Source organism: Rhinolophus ferrumequinum, chromosome 7, assembly GCF_004115265.2.
Source record: "Rhinolophus ferrumequinum isolate MPI-CBG mRhiFer1 chromosome 7, mRhiFer1_v1.p, whole genome shotgun sequence".
In the NCBI taxonomy this organism is placed as follows: Eukaryota; Metazoa; Chordata; class Mammalia; order Chiroptera; family Rhinolophidae; genus Rhinolophus; species Rhinolophus ferrumequinum.
In genome coordinates this window covers 46,747,330-46,767,604 of record NC_046290.1, presented here as the reverse complement: position 1 = coordinate 46,767,604, position 20,275 = coordinate 46,747,330, and the positions used below count along the sequence as shown (strand labels likewise).

General features: G+C 39.2%; 1 protein-coding gene across 4 annotated transcripts in view; it reads right to left on the bottom strand.

Annotated features, from left to right (window-relative positions):
* Positions 1–20,275, bottom strand: part of ARHGEF28 (Rho guanine nucleotide exchange factor 28) — a 284,986-nt gene that overhangs the window by 167,143 nt on the left and 97,568 nt on the right. For 3 of the 4 annotated variants that reach the window (XM_033110869.1, XM_033110870.1, XM_033110871.1), the window contains exons 3-4: positions 4,367–4,514; positions 1,179–1,472 (exon numbers count right to left, since the gene is read on the bottom strand). In XM_033110869.1, coding sequence (XP_032966760.1) covers positions 1,179–1,472; positions 4,367–4,514 — 442 coding nt within the window. The remainder of the gene's footprint in view (positions 1–1,178; positions 1,473–4,366; positions 4,515–20,275) is intronic. The other variant, XM_033110872.1, reaches the window with a different exon arrangement.

The following is a 20,275-nucleotide window of genomic DNA, read 5'->3' as shown; positions in this document are numbered from 1 at the left end:
TGAAGAAACAAAAGAGAATATTTTCCAAACAAAAAGATAAATCTCCAGAAATTGATCTTAATGAACGGAGATAAGTTGTTTCTCTGATAGAGAGTTCAAAGTAAGAGTCATAAAGACGATCACTGAGGTCCAGAAAGCAATGCATAAACAAAGTGAGACTTTCAACAGAGAGTCAGAAAATAGTAAAAAGTACCAAACAGAAATCACAGAGGTGAAGAATATAATAACCGCAATGAAACATACAATGCAAGGGTTCAACAACAGACTAGATTAGTGGAAGGAAGGATCAGCAAAACTGGAGACAGGGCGGTAGAATTCATCCAATCAGAGGAGCACAAAGGAAAAAGGGTGTTAACTCTGTCCCTTAACACTAATGTTGTAGAGAAGTTCCATTACAAGTCTAGGCTACAGGCAATGTTACCTCTAGTACTATAAATTGTTCTTAGAGAAAGTCTTAAAACGTTCCTAAAAATTTTCAAGGAATTGTTTACAACACCAGGATTTTTATCCCTTTGCCTGTAGCTTCATTTGTCTAGACCAATTGCAATTTTCTGTCTGCATATGTACATACAAAACACTCTCTACATATGGAAATCCATTCACATCCGCACGCAAAGGTCAACTTTTACTGAGAACTTATTATATTCAGACATTGTTCTAGAAGCTTTGCCATATATTATCTAATGTAACCATCACAACAAGCCAATGAAGTGGGTACTATTACACCTCATTTTATAAATCACACCATTTTGGCATCAGAACTAAAATAATTTGCCAAGGAGGTATTATAGCCAGGAAGTAGACGTTTGCTGCATGCTCTTCATTGCCCACTGACCCTACCAATTTGGAAATGGGGTAGCAATAGCCCCTTCTCACAGCAAGGAAACATGCAGGGAAGTGGCGCCACAGCCTAAAGCAGCTGGCTCAAGAGCCTACCACAAAGAACAGTCCTTTTCTCCTGAGGCAAAGCTCTTCACCTCCTGGAACAGAGAAGCATCAACAACCCAGAGATGAGTAGCTCAGGACCTCAGGACCTCGGGGAAACCAGCCACATCAGATTGAGGCTTGGGTCAAAAGTGGGCAGGAAAACCCACCCAGGAAAACAGACAATAATTTGTAAGACATATTCTGAACTTGACCTAGAGAGGAGATGTGCAAATATTCTGGTGAAGACCCACCTTCAAGGGAAGAATTTCCCAAGACAGTCCACCCAAGAGGCAACTCCAGATGAGTCAGAGCCAGCACGAGTTCCTCGTCCAAGGTCGGCAACGATCCCACCGTCAGGGCAAACGGGGTCAGCAGGGTCTGATGGCTACTGGCTGTGAGGCGATCAGCCTGGGTGACCAGCAGACGGGCCAACCTGCAGGCCATGTTGTCCATGTAGGTCACTGAGCCGGAACCCATGGTCACTGGGGAGTAACCTTCTGAGCAGAGGCAGACAGACACCGTCACGGTCTCCTGGAGCCCATGGCCTGGACGATAAGACAGTGAACAGTTCACACAAAGTCTACAGGAGATGCTATCATAGTAGCCACCAGTCTCACTGCGCAGCCTAAACAGACCACGTGCTCCAGGACACCAAGGCGAAAGGAAATGCAGCTAGTTATCTTTAAATGCTGCCAAGCCTGTGGGCCCAAATTAAAGCTGACTCTATCTTCCAGTGACTCCTGATTTTTAAACTAACCTTTATGAACTCTGAGCATTTCAGTGTCTGTTCTCCCAAGATTACCCAAGATTACTATTATTTGGCATACCTTCACGTTGTATATCTACCTTAACCCCTGAATTCAATTTTGTCATCCTAGAGGTCTTTGCCATTTTCTGCTCTGCCATTTCCTCCTGAATCACATGTTTTTATGTATTTATTTAGGTGATCGTTTTACAAAGTAGCACAAAAAAATTATACAACTTCATCCTAGTCCTACAGAGCGCCTCTGAATGTGAGTGGGGGTGGGTGAAGACTACACAACAAAAATATTTATATATATTGTTTAGTGCCCCCACTTCTGAGAACGGCTTCTCTGTCCAGCAGGTGTTCTTAATACTTCTGGTGTGGGTGGTCACCTAATCCTGCTACTTGTTCTGCCTTCTTACACTTCTCTTCTTTCATTTTGCCAAGCTTGGTGAACTTTTACCAGGTATATTTTCATGCTGCCCCTGGAGAATTTCCAGGAATTAGTCCCACCAAACCCCTGTGATTTTGATAATCATAGCTGTACAGAAGAAGGGTTAACATTCAGCCACCACTGACTCCCAAGCAAACAGCTAATGAGTCATTCAAGTCATTCCTGCTCTGCCTTATTCTCCAAAGCCTTTCCCCAAAGGCTATGGTGCCAGGGTTTCAAGGAACAAAAGCATCTCAAGTTTACTAAGTAAGAACTACTGCCATTTTCACATTGCCTCTTTAAAAGTGGTCCACTTTTCATAAGAGGAAATCCTCTGAAACACACAATAAACTGTAAAGTACCATAAAAAAGCAAAATGCTCTACTATCTGTCAGAGACATTGATGAAAGTATTGTATAAACTTTTAGTTTGTCAATAGAAAGATCCCTAGGTCAGCTTTATCATACCTTTAGTTCAGAAATTTCTGATTTTCACCTGGACATTACCCATTCTTAAAGAAAGGAAAAAAAAAAAAAGATGGGGAGAATTCCATCATAATAAATGCTTATTGATTTTAAAACACCAAGAGAAAAAAAAAGTGGTCCAATGTGCAGGCACAGAATGCAACCCCCACCCCAGACTATACATGTCTAATATATAATTACAGAAATCTGTTCTACATACTTCTGAAAGGTTGCCCTGGTAAAGCTGTAACCAGGGAAATTTAAGGCTCAGAAACAGTCACTGTCACCTACTTGTACGGTATCTGTTAAAATGAAGGTAAAACCCCTCACTTCTAAGCAGGCCACAATATAATCAATAAGATTTTCTTTTACACACAAGGAGTGGGGAAGGAGGTTCACTCCTACATGCAAGTAAAGAAAAAGACAAAAGTTTTATTAGACAAAAGATATTAGAAGTGGCACTTTATATTTATTCTTTCTCTATAAAGAGCTTCATAAAAGAGGAAACCAAGAAAAGGGTGGGAACCTAACAGCAGGAAAGATGTAAATGTAATGTCAAAGCAAAAGGGCAGAGGCAAGAGAGACCAGCAGCCAAAGTAACAAAGTGACTCTTGTGGTTTGATTTTCTTTTTTCTTATAAGGTCGGGAGTTACTGGACAAGAGAAAGAAGTGCTTCAAATTGCCCAGTCTTAGTACCTGGACAACAGATTGATTCAGTAACCAAGCCCAGGTAGGGCTGAAAGGTCTTTGTACATCTCTACAGTTCTAACTATGCCTGTATTTCCATATTTACTGTCTACCTTCTTTGAGTAAGTAACAGATATACTACAGAAGCACTTAGAAATACTTTTTCCTCTAAAAACAAGGTCAATCTTACCTGTTACCGACACAATAAACGATACAATTTAAGAGGGCCTGAAAAACCCACAGCTAAGGAAAACTGACCAATCAACAAACAAGAACAAAATCCTCCCTTCCTGCAGGTAATGACATCTTAATTACACCTTTAGGCTAGAGTTTGATGTCTCACTGTACAACCCACACCCCAGTGAAAACACAAAACAATTGTATCTAAAAAGGGCTATTAGCTCATTATAACACATTAACATGATACATTAATTTGTCATCTGTCATGTCACCATGATGATTGAAGAAAATATCTGGGAGAATTACAGACTTTGGAATGTGAATATTTTTGGTGATGGGAAAAGAAAGTTCTGGAACCTGAGATCCAGCAAGAAAATATCTGGGTGGGCAGGGTGCCAGGGAAGGAACCCTAACCACCAAAGGGAGCAGGCAGGAAGAGGTGGATCCTAGGGCTGCTGGACTGTCCACAGGGGAATGAGGAAGGAAGAATGAAGACAACTGTCAATGTGATCCTATACTGGATCACAGATATGAAAATGTGATATTTGCCTTTCACTGTTTGAATTCCTATTGTCTCAGTTCTGCCTGAGCCATCCCTGGCAAGGGGCCCTAGGACTACAGGAGGCGATCCTACGATCCAGTGTCACCTCCATTGGACTGCATCCAAAGCACACCCAACCCTGAGAGCTAACATCTAATACAAAGCTACTCAGTGAGCTGCAGACACAGCTGGAAGAACCTCAGATGTGAGATAACCCAGCGTAAGTGCTTCTCCTAACATACACACAGACACACGCATTCTTTCAAACAACCATCCCTCTTTGGAGCATGGTTCACTTTCTTTTCCTGGTCCTCTTCCTGGATTATATCCTTGGTGGAAAGATGCTTACAGACAGTTTTCCCAACTGCACAGTAAAGAGGACACCTCACCTGGAACGCTGGATTGGAGAACGTTATCCTCCGCGCGCTCTGCAATCACGATATGCCTCTGATGAGATCCATTATAAATAAAGTAAAACTCAGCATCTTTAGGAAGATACACATTTTTGTCAAACTTCGCATAGACCGTCATCTGCCCCTGAAAAATGAATAAGTTGGGGCATCGTCATACTTTCTCATTCTGGCTCTAAGAAACCGCATTAAAAAGGACCCAGATCCCACACACTTGATGGGAGCAAACTCCAATACTACGAATCCTTCTTTCCAACATTTTGGATGCCAGGGAGATGCTTTCTGATATACTGCAGCATGGATATCAGAGCTGGCTTGTTCTGTTCTTTAAGTTGAAGACGTTTGGAGCACAGGGAAGAGTTTTTTAATTTAATAGATGTGAAAATGTGATACTTGTCTTTTACTCTGTTTGAATTCCTATCTGATGAACATCATCGCTCATATTAATTTGTTCCTCTATCTGAGATACCACCATGGCATAAAGTTTCAAAATCCTTATTCTTTAGCTATGGCCTTCACCTGTACTGGATCACAGTCAAGTTTAAGAACCTTAAATACTCGCAAACATTGCCAAATAAATAGCACCACAGGCTCCCACGCTTGCTGTGCTTTTTCCCATTGCTATTTGTCATCTCTGAGGGATTTCCAAGCCCCCTTTCATCTGGTTGGGCCTCATACTTTCTCTTGAGAACTTCTGGTTGGCACAAAGCCCTGCTAAGTGTCCTGGTCCCAAGAAGAAGAGCTGCCCAGCTGGGTCACCGAGGCGCTGTGAGGAGGGAGGAAGTCAAGGAAGTGTGCAGCAGACTGTGCTCGGCAGTATATTACTGTCCAGAGGCTGTGGAGAGGGGCTATAGCAGCAGGGCGACAGCCCAGGGAGCAGCAGTGATGGACAAGCCGGCCAGATGGTCCTGGGACCTGGGACTATTCAGGACACTCCCTCCCCTCAAACAAAAAAAAGGCAATACAAAGGGGGCCTCCAGGGAAAGGGTACATTCCACCCAACCTATGGGAGTGGCAGGGAAATGGAAACCAGAAGGTGGAAAGGGTCGCCCACTTTGGAGGGCCTCCAGAACTTGGCCCAGTGTGGAGAAGCGTCTGGGCTTTTGTGTGCTTGCCCAACAAAAACAAACCCACCCTCTGAGAATTCCTCACCCTGTGACAGGAGAGAAAAGTGAACAGAGAAAAGTCTACACAATCTCCTCAACATCTGTTTGTCTTTGATGGATATTAACGTGATATTCCGGAGGAGGGATTAAGAGTTAGGCCAATCAGCATCAAAACCAAAATCGGTGTGGAGCTTCTCTTTCCAATAATACGATTATTTCTTCTAAAAGTTTAAAAATAGAAAGGTTATGTTTTTCTAGTGGTTTGCACTCCATGACACACACGAAATATTATTTTAAGTTTTCAATAGGTACAAATACAAATTGCAGAGTTCTGAAAAAAGTCACCGGTTCCCAATTTTGAATTGTCCTTTCTCTTCGTGTGAGTTCACACACACATGCACAAATATAATCAATAGAAAGTAACATGCCAAGAAAAATCTACCATACAATAGCTTCAAAAAAAAGTTCAGGAAGAGCATCTGAAAAGCAAAAAGCAATAACAAATGTCTGACATGACTGAGAGAGGAAACTTAGATGAAATTCCATTTCCTAAAAAAGGAAGAACAGCTTGCTTTAGTCATGTTCCTGGTTGCTAAAGGGACGGTTAATTATCCATGGACAGAATCTGACCTGACCAGTTGATTTTTTTTTTCATAGAAACCAAACTATATTAAGAGATCAAAGTTTTTTCACAGATCACAAGGATAGCTAGTCTGCGTCTATTCAAAATAATGATCATGTTACTATTTATCTGGCTGGGTGAAAAAGAACTGCAAATTATGAAAGAGTTTAACTGCAACCTTTTTCAATGCAGTACAACCCAAAACAGTAGTTTTATGATTCAGTTATGCCTCCCTTTCAAGATCATGCCATGCTTTACGCCTGATAAAAGAAGATAAACAACAGCAGTCAGGTCAGAAATACGACATGCCCATTAAAGAGAGAGGCCCACAAGTCCCAGCATTAAGAATAATATTCAGCAATAAAAGAAGTTTCTTATTTGCTAATTACAAAAAGATCAGAAAGACAGAGGGAATGGGGGGGTGCTAAAGAAACCAACAGAGAGCCAATGACACAGAGGGGGACAGGGGGAGTGCAGGAGAGGGAGCTGGCTAGAGAGAAAAAGAAAGACAGGGAAAGAAGATATGAATATGAAAGAACGTTTTCATTCAGAAAAGTTAGATAAAGCTCAAAGGAGATTTAGATAAAGCGACAAAGGATACAGAAGGAGGAACAGGCTTCTAAAAATGTACTGAGGAACAAGTACAGCATAAATAATCAGCCACAGGTGACAACTGTTAGCTAAGATTGGGGTCTTTGTAGTCAGTGTGGTCACTGAAAATCGGCTACTTTTCTTTAAAGGCCACTAATTTTATGAATGGCAAAGATAAATTTGAATTTACAGAATTCCAGTGTCCCTCCATCATGTCTCCATCTGGATTCAATTGCATACTTTGTTTTAAGCAATTAAAAACTATAAACTTTTTAAGTGAATTTGTTGGCATCCATATCAGAATCACTCTGCTTCTACACAGAAAATAAAAGAGATGTGTTATCATCTCTCTGTCAATTTACTACATCCCAAATTAAAAAAAAAAAGTACTCAGCTATTTCACTGAAACTTCTGTAAATAATAAGAGGCATAATAGGCTAAATTTTTATCTCCCCAAAATTAATCTATAAATGTAAGTTGCTCCAATCAAAACCCAAACTGAATTTTTCAAAGAAAACTCAACAAGCTTATTCTAAAGTTCATCTGGAAGGAAAAATACATAAAACTAGAAACAAAAGTTCTGAGAAAGAATGACGTTTGAGCTGTGGGGGGAGGAACCAGGAGTTACTTATCACAAAGCAAAACATACAATAAAACCACAGTAATTTAAAACCACAGTGTGATAGTGGCACAGAGATAGACCACAAAGTCTAAAGTCCAGAGACAGATGCATGGTAATTATGCAATGAAGAAGGTGACATTTCAAATCAGTGGGGAAAGAATGGACTACTCAATAAGTCGCTTTGGGAACCATAGCTGTCCATTCTGAGCAAAAATACTCTTCATATCAAATAAATGCCCAATTCATGCAAAACTGAACATAATTCATAAGTGCATAAAATAAGAAGGCTGCCTCAAAGTTTCATTCTTGAACAAAATGATAGCAATTAAAGATATCTAAGTCTCATCTACAAGGTACGATCAAAATATACAGTGAATGCTTAAGTAAAAAAATTGGTACAGTAAACAACACATTGTCATTAATCCCCCTCAAAACACTCCCCCTCACTTCGAACACACTTATCCCATCATTCTTGCCACTTTCTGAAGCAGTTCTGGAAGTCCTCTTTCGTGAGTATCTTTACTTCATCCTCCATCACAACAATGCTCCCTGTCAACATCACTTCTGGTACAGCAATTTCTGTTAAATAAAAACATTACGGTGTGTCCTCATCCACTTTATTCACCGGATCTGGCACCATGTGTCTCTGACTCTTCCTCAAAGTCAAAATGATTCAGGACATCGAGGCAGCCACGGCAGCGCAACTAAAGACACTCACGAAAGAGGACTTTCAGAACTGCTTCAGAAAGTGGCAAGAATGATGGGATTAAGTGTGTTCGAATGAGGAGTATTTTGAGGGGGATTAATGGCAATGTCCTTTACTGTAATAACTTTTTTTAAATTTAAACATTCACCATATTTTTTGATCACACCTTGTATACTGACACCACACTAATGTATCAACTTTTTTTCATTTTTCCTATTTCCTTCCAGTCTTTGCTCAATGTACAGCTAATTATTACATAGTTATGTATACTCATGGCATAAATACAAATATGGTTGTGCTTTTATCTCTATCAAAAGTATTTTTCCAAGTTGTTACAATTGTTGGCACCATTTTTAATTGCGTTCCATTAAGTGTTTGATGTTCTGTGATTTCATCATTCCTCTATTGTTGTGCATTAAGGATATTTGCAGCTTGTTAACATTATAAAAAATACTACAGTAAACATTTTCATGTACATTGTTTTTATGTTTTAAATTATTTTAGAATAAAATTCCAGAAATGGGTCCAAGAATGTGAACAATTGTCACAAACTGTGAAACTGCTTTCCAAAAATGTTTTATCAACTTTTAACACCACTTATACTGGTCAAGAGTATCATTTTCATCCCAAGTTAGCCTAAACTGTTGTTTTCAGTATTTCCTAACAGATAATAAACAGTTTCTCATTCAAATTCATAGTTTTTCCATTGCCACTGAAATTTACTGACCATTTTTATAAAAGTTTATTACTAAATGGTGCCATCATTCTTAGCAGCCTGATTAAATTTCGATTTAAAGAATTCTAATCTTCCATTTTCTATTCTCATTTGAATAGTCTTCCCTCTATTCACCTTTGCCTTAGGCAGGTCAAAATTTTCACTATCCCGAGTGAATCAACTGAGATCAACATCAGAATCATTCCCTTTCCCCTCTGAAGCGTGAAGGTGTACCACCCTTTCCCTCCTCTTGCCCAAATTAAAAAGCACTCAAATACTCCTGCAAAACCTCCGAAGGCCAGGTAACATGGAAAATCGGAATGACCAATGTAAGGTAGAATTGAACTAAATATAATCATACTAAATATATTTCAATATAAGCACAAACAAAAGTATCAAGTAAATTCAACCAGTGTTTTTTACCATCAAGCATCCCCTAGGGAAATTCTACTTGTAAAATGAATCAATAATTGTCAATGACCAAGACTCCGCATAAAATGCTGCAACATCTATGGATTTCTTCTCAGAGAACCAAAAAGATATTAAATGTTTTTGCCACCTTCAACTATTTCTTCCAACTCTCCTACTCTACTCCTCTTCCAATGGCATTTAAGATGGAAGTGGTCATTAACACTGATGTGCACATTCTAAATATTTTTTCATTAATCTATGGTCCCTAATTCAGGGTCTCTAATACCCTGAATAAATTGCTGGCTGTATTGCCCTAATCATTGGATATTCTTGTATTAATATTCTCCATTTCTCCCTTTCTTCTCTCTCACCCTCTATACACGATGTATCTGTATATAATTATACTTTGTTAGTAACAATATCATTTGTGGGACAACAACCTTAACCATCTAGTTTCTAAAATATCTTGCACGAGTAGGCAATAAACAAATACTGTAGTTTCAAATTGTGACAATGACAACAAAGTGTGCATCTTTTTATAGTGGCGTTTCTTAATCTGAGGCCAGAGAGAGTCCATAAATGAGTTTAAGGTGGTCTGAGAACGTCTTTAAATTGTTAGCAAAATTGTTTTTCTATGTATGTGTATGCCCAATTTTCTGAGAAAATGTTTATGGCTTTTATCATATTCTCAAAGGTATCAAAAAATTCAAAAATGTTATGAACTCTAGCTTTTTTAGTAACAAACAAAAATGGTAATGTAAATGCTTTTTCATAAAAATGGTCACCTTTTTATATGACATTAAGACTGTTCTATTGATTTCTAAGGTATTCTAGTATTCTACAGCTTTTATATAGGATAATTCTGGGGATAGAAGCACAATGAAGGTAAATGTTAATTGACATGTTAAATTTTATAGTGGAAGTTTACTAACACATGCCATAACAACCATTATCATAATATAAATATAAAGCTCTAAGTGATCAAATTTGATTGTTTTTCATATTTGAAACTTGTCCTCTTTACAATAACAACAACAAAAAATTAGTAATTATACCCACAGCCTTCCCTACAGAGCACAGTGTGTTGAACATTGTAAGATCCTTGAAAAAGTAAAGAACAAATACATTATCCCATTTTATAAGGGAATTAAGGTACCGGTACTAGTACTAACCAGCTCAGGATCCCAGAGCAAATGAATAGTATTGGGTGTCTTGATTTCTGACCCAACCTCTTTCTACTCCTCAAGCACAATTCCAAAGAAAAGTGCTATGGGCACAAAGTCTTTTATATCCAGTTACTGTATTAAACTGAAGTACTTCTTAAACACCAAGTATGAAAATGCGAAAATTATTTCCTATATGTGTATACACATATTACATATATAGTCATATCCATATATATCTTTCATGTATACAGCACTTCACAATTTATAAAGTGATTCCTTGTAATACCTGGGAAATATAATAGTAATTCCTATTTTATAAATGAGAGCAGTGATAATATCAGGTCCAGTGAGTGGCAGAGCCACAAGTCAAATCTAGACGATCTTGTTCCAGATCCAGGACACTTTTCTCCCCAATATGTTACTGTGCGAACAGCAAGTGTTCAAGTATTTAATGACTCACCTATACCTTTATATTTAGCTCGACATTTATTTTACATACTTAACACAAGAGTTCTCAACCTGAAATCTATGGGTAGACATGGGTGGAGAGGGGAGGTCAGAAAAATGTTCCTTAATCTCTCTGAAGATATGTGCATAGTTTTCAGCATGCATCAGGAGAGAATGTCTGTCTTTTAATCAGAAATTCTTAGGAGGGTACAAGAAGCATATGATGCAAAAAAGGTTAAGAACCACTGTGTTAAAACATGTTTAAAGCACCTTTTGTATAGTGTGAAATATCAAGAGCATTCAAATTTATTATCCCAAACCAAAACTAAGCCAACAAAATACAGGTGAATACAAGTTGGTTACATCCAGGAGGAAATATCAGAACGTCACTTTTTTCTTATGGAAGATAAACTAAAACTACCTAAAAGACTTAAAACATTTCTTCACAAGTAGCCTTTGGGGTAGGAATGGCTTCCGTTTCCGGACAGCATGAAATAGAGCACAGTAAGCCAATATTCCTGCTGGAAAAAAAAAAAAAATTCTTTTTTTTCCCTGATAATCTTACCTTTTTACTACTTTCTAATAGACATTTTTTAATACAAATTTGTTTACATTAAATTTATTGGGATGACAATGGTTAGTAAAATTACATAGGTTTCAAGTGTACAATTCTATAACATCATCTGTATATCCTTCCCTCACCATATATTTGATCCCCTTCACCCTCTTCTACCATCCCCCCCGCCCCGACCGTCTGGTACTATGGAAATGAGGAAAAACTATAACAAAACTCCAGAAAGAGGAGAGCCGCTCAGAGAAATTACAGAGGCCAGAAGACAATGGAATGATATCGTGCAAGTAATGAAAGAAATTGACTGATTACCTAAAATTCCACACTTAACAAAAATATTCTTTAAAAAATGAAGCTGCAGTTAAAATTAAGACAAATACTGAGGGAATTCATTTCCAGCAGGCCAGCACTAAAATACTAACGGGACTTATTGAAACACAAGTAAAATGATTGCAAACAGAAACATGGAAATAAAAGAGGCAACGAGGAACAATAGTAAAATGAGTAAATATGTGAGTAAATCTAATTAATATCTAACGTACAAAATAATTATAGTGCCGTGGAGTTAAAAACATTTGTAGAACTACAATGTCTGACAACAATAATCTAAAAGGGACATGGAATTAAAGTATCTAGTCGTTTGGGGAAAGTGTTAAAAGTAATAACTTATTATATTTATAATATGTCAAGTATACATGTTTTAAGCTGAGGGTAACTACTAAAAGAATAGTAAAAAGAATGTATAATTAACAACTTATAGAGGAAAAATTTAAATAAAAAGTAATTAATCAAAAAACACAAGACAGGAGAAATAAAGAACATAAAACGTGTGTCAAATAGAGAGTTATATGATATAAATCCAACTATATCAGCCATTATATTAAATGTAAATGAATTAACTGATCAAGGTACAACACCAAGACAATCAGTATGGATTTTTTTAATTCAAAAGCAATACCTATATGCTGCTTACAAGACAACAATTTAAAAAAAAATAACACAGAAAGCTTAAAAGAAAAAAGAAATACTATGCTACATTAACCAAAAGAAAGCTAGGATAGCCAAAATAACATCAGACAAAGTGGTTTTTAAAGCAAGACATATTGCTATAGAAAGAGGAACTTTTCATCATAAAAGTGTCAATAATAAAATGATATGATAGTATTAAATCTGCACGTATCTAATAACATAACTTCAAAAGATATAAAGGAAATATTAACAAATCCAAAGGGAGAAATAAACAAATCCATAATCACCATGGGAGACTTTAGCATGCCTCTCTCAATAATTGATAAACAGACAAAAATTGACAAGAATATAAAAGATCTGAATTACATAATTAACAAGATTAGATATAAAAAGGGATAGTTACCATAAATTAAATGTATATAGTAATATTTATTTAAAAGGGATCCATCATTCAAAACTCTGCATTAAACTCAGTTAAACAAACACAGAAATTCTTGATGACTTTCACACTTGATGGAATGATTCACCACTACAGAACTGAAATAGCCTTTGTTTCTGTAGCACAGCTGAATTGAGTAAAAAACAATTCTTGACAGAGGTCAGTAAATAACTCCAGATTCCTCACAAGACCAGAAGCAGGCTTTACAAAGCTCCTTAGCTTGCTTCCTTTTAAAATCATTCACTTATAGAGTCCATGAAAACAGAATTCCTAGAAATTAAAAGCAAATATCTGACATTTTAAGCACATTATAGTAGGAAATATACCGGGTTGAGTAAAAGAACATGTAAATTATACACTTTACTCTTGCATTATCCCAGTATTTCTTGACAAATAAAGGTCCCACACTTTGTTGCAAAATAATCAAATGCATAAAAAATAAATAAATAAAGCAAAATGCAGTTTAATAGTTGGACACCAGTTGGGATTTCAGTCAAAAATCAGCTAAACATGAATCATCCCTGAGACTAAAATGCTAATTCTGCCCAACCCTACACTGATGAAAATCTCGGAATTCCATTAAGAATGAGTACAGACAGCCAGCTCTTCTCTCTACCTGTCAGACATACCTGAGCCATGTTATGCTTTAATGTAAATATAGACTCAACCGACGGCACATTCAGAAGAAAATGACAAGGATGCCACAGAGACTCAAAAACCATGTTGTCATATGAGGAACAATGGAAGGAACTGGGATTGTTTTGCCAAAGAAGAAAACACTCGTGGATAAACAGTCACAATTACAAATATCTAAGGGTCTGTCATGCAGACAAGGGATTAGACACGCACTGCAGGTCCCAAGGGGAAAGCTCGAAACAATGGGGGGAAGGACAGGACACAGTTCAGTTCTATAGTGAGAGCCTCCTAGGGATCAGAGATGTCCAGAGATGCCAAGGATTACTTCAGCTTCGAAGGAATAAGCACTACCAGGAAATGGTGGTTCTGTTTTTTGTCTCGCTTATGTGTTTGTTTGAAGAGAGAATGAGGCTAAATATCTCATCTTGAAAGGCTAGAATCTATGCTACCTGGTATAGAACTCTACACTAATAGCTTCCGTGTGGAAAAAAAAATGAGTAAGTCTAGATAAGTGATATTTTATGGGTTTTTTTAATTAATTTCTCCCTTAGTCTTTTGCTTTGATTTGTTTCCTAGCTCCTTGGAGTGATGCTGAGTTTATTTTAATTCTCTGCATTAGTGGCTATCAAACTGAGATCAGGGAAACCCTAGGTTCTAATGGAAGAATGTTGGAAATTCAAACATTCCACTTAAATTTCATTTTGGAAAATGTTTCCAATTATTTTAAATCTAAAAAATATTTCATTTACTTAAATGTATTATTTACCAAATTTTAATACTGGAGAAGAACTGAACTGCCAGGTTAAGTTAATGTTCTCATTGACTTAAATGAATGAATGAATGAATGAATTTAATGTGATAAATTTAAATCTGAAGAATATATTTATAATCAAGTTTTTATCAAGTTTATATCTTAAAAGTCTCCATAATATTTTGGAAAAAAGACGTCTCCAAAAAAAATGTTTCAACACCATCTGTTTAGGGTCTCTAAGGCCCTCACGGTATTAGCTCATTTTATGTTTCATATCTCACACAAGCTTTACATCTGTAACACAGTAAAAACTACAATTCATCAATTTCAGATCCAGGTTATACCCATGTAGATAGTACATGGTTATTACTTAACACTTTAAGTCTACAGATTTATGTCAAACCAAATGTTGTCTGAAGACGAGTGTGAATCACCTGACAGCATCAAATGTACCAAACCAAAATCAAGACTAGGTATCAGAAACACAAAGAATCCTAAGTCTCCATGAATGGATCTCTCCTGAACAAAGAACAGTGACACAACTATCTGAATCCTTACTTCAGGGTAGACCACATAGTTCCTGTATGTAGACATCCCTCTTACAAGGGTACAAAAGAAAGGAGTCCCTGGAGGAGGAGGGGCTCTTTGGGGTGGTCAGAGGTTGCAGCTCTTCCGACTAGTAGCTTCGAGAGTGGGAAGAGTATTGGCCCTTTGCCCCTCTCATCTGACCAGCATCTGTGCCTGAAACCCCTTCCACCTTCTCTCCTCAACACACACAGGCAAACCTTCATGCTCACACAGCAAACCATTCGTGAGTAAGAGCACTGACGATCCTGCCAGGTAAGGCCCCACGCAATATAAAAGAAGCAGGGAATCCTCACTAAGAAGCACAGATTCAGAAATTTATAAAAACATAGAGCTGAAAGAAGGCTTAGAGCTCATCTGGATCAAAACCTTGTAAAACCCTCACCTCACACCGCAGAAACTGAAGTTAACCTGTTCTGGGTCTCATCACACAGCAGACCTAGGGCCAGAACCCAGGTCTTCACCCTCCATCCAATACTCTCCCCACAGCTCGAAGCTACTAGTCCAAAGAGCCGCAACCTCTGACCCCCACAATGAGTCCCTACAATTCCTCCAGGGACTAAGAAAGAACCTTTATGGAAACAAGTCAGATTCAGAAGCCAATCAGTCTCCCCAAGTTCCCCAATGCCCACCCCACAACATCTCTACAGATGGTGCCAAAAAAAAAGTATACACATTTTAAGAAAGGAAAAAACCTGTATTAAAATTGTAATACTCAATATGTACCAATAATAAAAGACGAATACAAGTCATGTGAATACAATTTTTTGACCCCCTCCTCCCCTGTGGTAGGTACATCCCTCCATTCTCCTGTCTCTTCTCTTCCTAGACTCCCATCACCTCTGCCAAACTATAGAGCATCTCAGGCCTGTTGCTTTTCCCCTCATGCTTTTCCTTCTCAAATCAGCAAAGACATGTAAAAGCCAGTTCAGTCACAGCATGAAAACCATGAAACCCTAGAAACAAGAGAAGCAGAGCAATGAAGAAAAGACATCCAGAAAATCAGTTCAGTCATGGCTCCAAACAAGTATATGGGAGGAGAGGAAAGACAGAGAGACCTGAGGATGAGGGAGATGAGGGCTCACGGGGGAGGGACAGGAAAAAAATAGCAGCAGCATCAGTGGGCTGAGGACTGATGACAATACAGGAGGAGAAACTACTAGGAAAACAAAGCAATGTGGAATTTAATAAAAACAGGATAAGGGAAAGAAATATAAAAAATAAATAGATAAGTGAAAATAAGTAGAAAAGAGAAATATCCACCCTACCAGGAACTACAATCTGGAAACACATTTGTAAAAAGGAAGGGGGCGGGGAGAAAAAGGAGCTGAATTTTTTTTTTTTTTTAAGGAGCTGAACTTTGAAGCTGACAAAAAACATTTCATCTGATCAAAATCAAGAACTAAGGGCAAAAGAAGCACTACGGAATGTGTCTTTTTGTGACACATCATAAAGGGAGGAGGGTGCCACGTACAACAAACAGTGTAGGGCTGCAGGGAGGGCACACTCAGAGATTCCTTTCTCGTTCTCAGCCCCACTTTAGAGTCAGCCAGGGCTTTAGAAGGCAGGAGCTCCTTTTTCTGGCTTGGTCCCTTACTTAGGAGTCTCTTTGAATCTTCAGGTCAACTGTGGGACTCTTGGACAGTGAAAAACAGGACCTACATACAGAGCTGCCAGTGCAGGCTTCAGCAGAGGGACCATTCAACAGAAAGTCGATTGGACTATTCCCCTCATCTTAATTCAGCACAAAGGCCAGCAGTACAAGAACACTGGCAGCAACAAACACAGAGAACAATCAAGAAGGCCTGAGCATGCAATTAACCTTGTTAAGAATGATACCTTCCATTTCCTTAGTGATTTACTGTTCAGGAGGTGCTTCTGCATATGCAGCCCCCAGATACACAGACAGGTGAGGAGCTGGCCCACAGTCCCCCCAGCGAGCCAGAATCAGCCCCCTAAGTCTCCTCATTAATTCATTCATCCAGATAGGCACTGGCTATCTATTAGGTGTTGTGGTTAAACTACCTGCCCTTATGAAGCTATTCTAGTGGGAAGACAGACAAAGAGTTAAGCGCCTGTTAGGTTAGAGATTCATAAGAACTGATCAAAATAATGTGGGGTAAACAGAGATGTTTTAGATAGGAGAGTAGGAAAAATCCTCTAATGACATGCTAACAGAGATCTGAGTACGGTACAGGAAGGAGCCATGGGGATTTGAAAAAGCATTTCAGGTTGAGGGACCAGCAAGTGCCAAGGCCCTGAAGTGGTATGTGCCCAGAGTGTTTGAGAAACAGCAAGGAGACCTGTTGGCTGAAGAAGAAGAGGAGAGAAATGGGAGACAAGGTCAGGGATAAGGAAAGGACATTGTAAGGACTTGGGCATTAACTCTGTGGTGGGAAGCCTAGTTTGAGGTAGAAAAGTGACAAGATCTGAACTTTGTTTCATAAGGATCATTCCAGTTGCTTTGAGAATAGATGTTGATGGGACAAGGGTGAAGTCGGGGAGCCCCACTGCCAAATCCAGGGAGAAACAACTAGGCATTCCTTCAGGGCATTTTCTGCCATATCGTGGAGGCTCTTGTGATTTTTCTCTGTGTCGTAAGGAGGCAAATCCACCCGTTTCCCAGGAGACCACATCTCTACTCAGCTCTGCTTCTCACTGATTGCAGGAGCTCCAGCAACCCTGTGCCACTGAGAAGATGGGAGCCGGAAGGGCAGAAAAGGACACTTTCTCAGGTAGGAAAATGGCCTGTAATCCAGGGCCCTTCCTCCCATTTCTTACAGAAACACAGACAGATGACAGATGGATGGACTGTGAAGGCACTTCTATTCACCCCTCCGCTGGTGTTCACCTCTCAGCAATTTGCAGCATCAAATGATCAAAGAGCAGCTGCAGTCAGGTGGCTTTTCAGTTTGAATGTGAAACAGCTTTGAGCATCCTCTGACTCTCACCCAAACTTCTGTGGTATATAAACTTCTGCTTTTCATATGGCTGACTATAAACACTCAATGGACAAATATAATCTAACATGCTCTAAAAACCTTATTGTGACAGGTGCCTATTTACAGATAATTCAACACTATCAAAGCCCCCGTCACATAGATGTTACTGAAGTAATGTCAGGAAAAAAGAATCCAGATTTTGTCCTAACTCACACTGAATACAAAAGTTCTCACTTCTTAACACAGAAATTCACTGAGGTTACTTAGAAACCTGTAAAGGTAAAAATGACCATCATAGAAAACCTTTATGTTTTAATCAATAGCACTGTGCATTTGAACATACCAGGCACCACGCTAAGAGAATCAGCTCCTTAAGTCCTCACAACTACCTCTTTGAGGTAGAAACCATCAGCTCCTCATTTCACAGATGAGGAAACGAAGGCTTTGAGAGCTGAAGTACCCTGACAGCTGTGATCTGTGATCTGTAGGGTCAGGTACACAACCAGGAGTCAAGTCCATCTCTGCTTCCCTCAGAACTCCCGGCACATCCTACCACTGTGTTCAGGGCCATATCGCCCAGTGGCACGGCCTCTGTGGAAGGCATGAATCAGCCCACTGTGTAGACAGACTGGGATAGTCTCCCCAGACCTAACGCAACAGCTCTTAAGAACTCACACATAAATATACTTTGAGAATTTAGGGGGAAAAGACCCAAGTTCAAAGAGTGTGGATATTGTGACCACTTTTAAACTATTTTAGTCTCTCTTCTTCCTTCATCAACAGATATCTGACGTGTCCCAGGCACACGTGGTAGGAAGATGACACACCTGATCCTTACCTTCAGAGAGCTCACAGGCTGGTAAAGACAGAGAAGCTTAAACACACACAAATTAGTACAGGATCTCTGCACAGAGGGGGCAGGAGTAACCAGGCCTGCTTTGTAGATGGAAAAACCTCCCAAAGGATGGAAGAGATTTTGTCAACGGAAGGGAATCCCAAGTAAAGTGTGAAGACTGGCTATACAATGGATCGCTGGGGAGGGACAGTTTATTGCAGCCAAGCTGACACCGGAGGTGGAGGCAGAGCTGAGGGGAAGCCAGACCTGAAGGTAGAGGCCAGCTCATGGAGAGCTTGGGCACAGGGAATCACAGGAGGGACTTTGAGCAGGGGTGTGACACGGTCAGATCTGCATCTGATGTGGGGGACAGAAGCAGTCACACCAGGAAAGATGCTGTGGAGACTGGCCTTTCTTGGAGTACAGGCTCCTTCACATTACCCTACTGCTCTGGAGTTTTTTAAAAGTACTGAAACTAATACTAGAAGTGAGGGTCAAATGAGATGATAAATGCCTGTGCCTGGTGTAAGGTAAGAGTTTGGTAAGTGTTAGGAATTCTTATTTTTCATGTGTAAACTACCTCCTTTTTTTTAATATAAGGCAGGATGTTAGCGAATTATTTGATCTCAAATATTCCTCAAACATCTGGCAGACTCTAGGTCCCATGGGACCTCAACAGCATCGTAGGCGCAGAAAGGACTCAAAAAGTTAAATTAAAAGGAAAGAACATTTTGTAAACCAAAAGAATTGCTTCCTACGGTTTGTGTGTTTCTACTATGATCTTTCATATACCACATTTTTCTTAATTAAAAATAAAATGAAGTTTCACATATTTACTCATCAAATATTTATTAAGCCCTTATTAGAGTACATCTATACAGTTTTCTGTGAGCGACAAATGCAGCAGGGAAATGAGTAAATCCCTGCTCTCCTGGTTTAGAGTCTTCTGCTAGAAGACATAATAAACAAGAAAATATCAGGTAATTATGAGTGCTACACTGAGAATTACAAATAGTAGAACGATGCCAACTTCCCAGGAGCTATTTTAGATTGGGTGGGTGGTCAGGAAGATCTTTGAGAGGCATGGCATGGAGGCTGAGATGGAAATTACAACGTTTGCAAACTTTGTTTTGTTTTGTATTTTTTTAATAAGAGAAAAGAAATGAGAATGGATTGAATGGGAACAAACAAAAGGACAGGTCAGTGAGACTACAGCAAATCTGTTGGGGACAACCAGTGAGGGCTTTGTCCCCATGCCCAAACATGGGTATGAAATGAAGGGAGCTGCTCTGGTGCCTCACACTAAGTGATAGCAAGGACAGATAGGAGGGGAACCCGCTATGGTAATAGAGAAACCTGAAAGCTGGTTGGTGTAACAAAATAAAAGCCCATATCTTGCTCTCATAATAACCCAGTGCAGGTATCACTGCTTGGGCGACTCTCCTCCAAGTAGCCTTCCAGGGACCCAGGCTCCTGCCGCCTGCAACACTTGGACCCTGTTACCCTGCTTTACTTCAGTCAGAAGGAGAAAAGAATGTGAACAATCACAGCTGTCCAGACGTGAGCATGGCACCCATCTCTTCTGCTCCCATTCCACTGGCAAGAACTCAGCTCCAAAGAGTAACTGGGACACATTTCCTACGAGGTGTGTGCCCAGGAGAAGGAAGGAATAGTTTGATTATTGGCTCAGTCTCTGCCACCGGCTCAGACACAATGAGTGATTTCCAGAGAACATCTAAGAGCTAATAATGTCACTGTATTTCAAGCTTAGTTT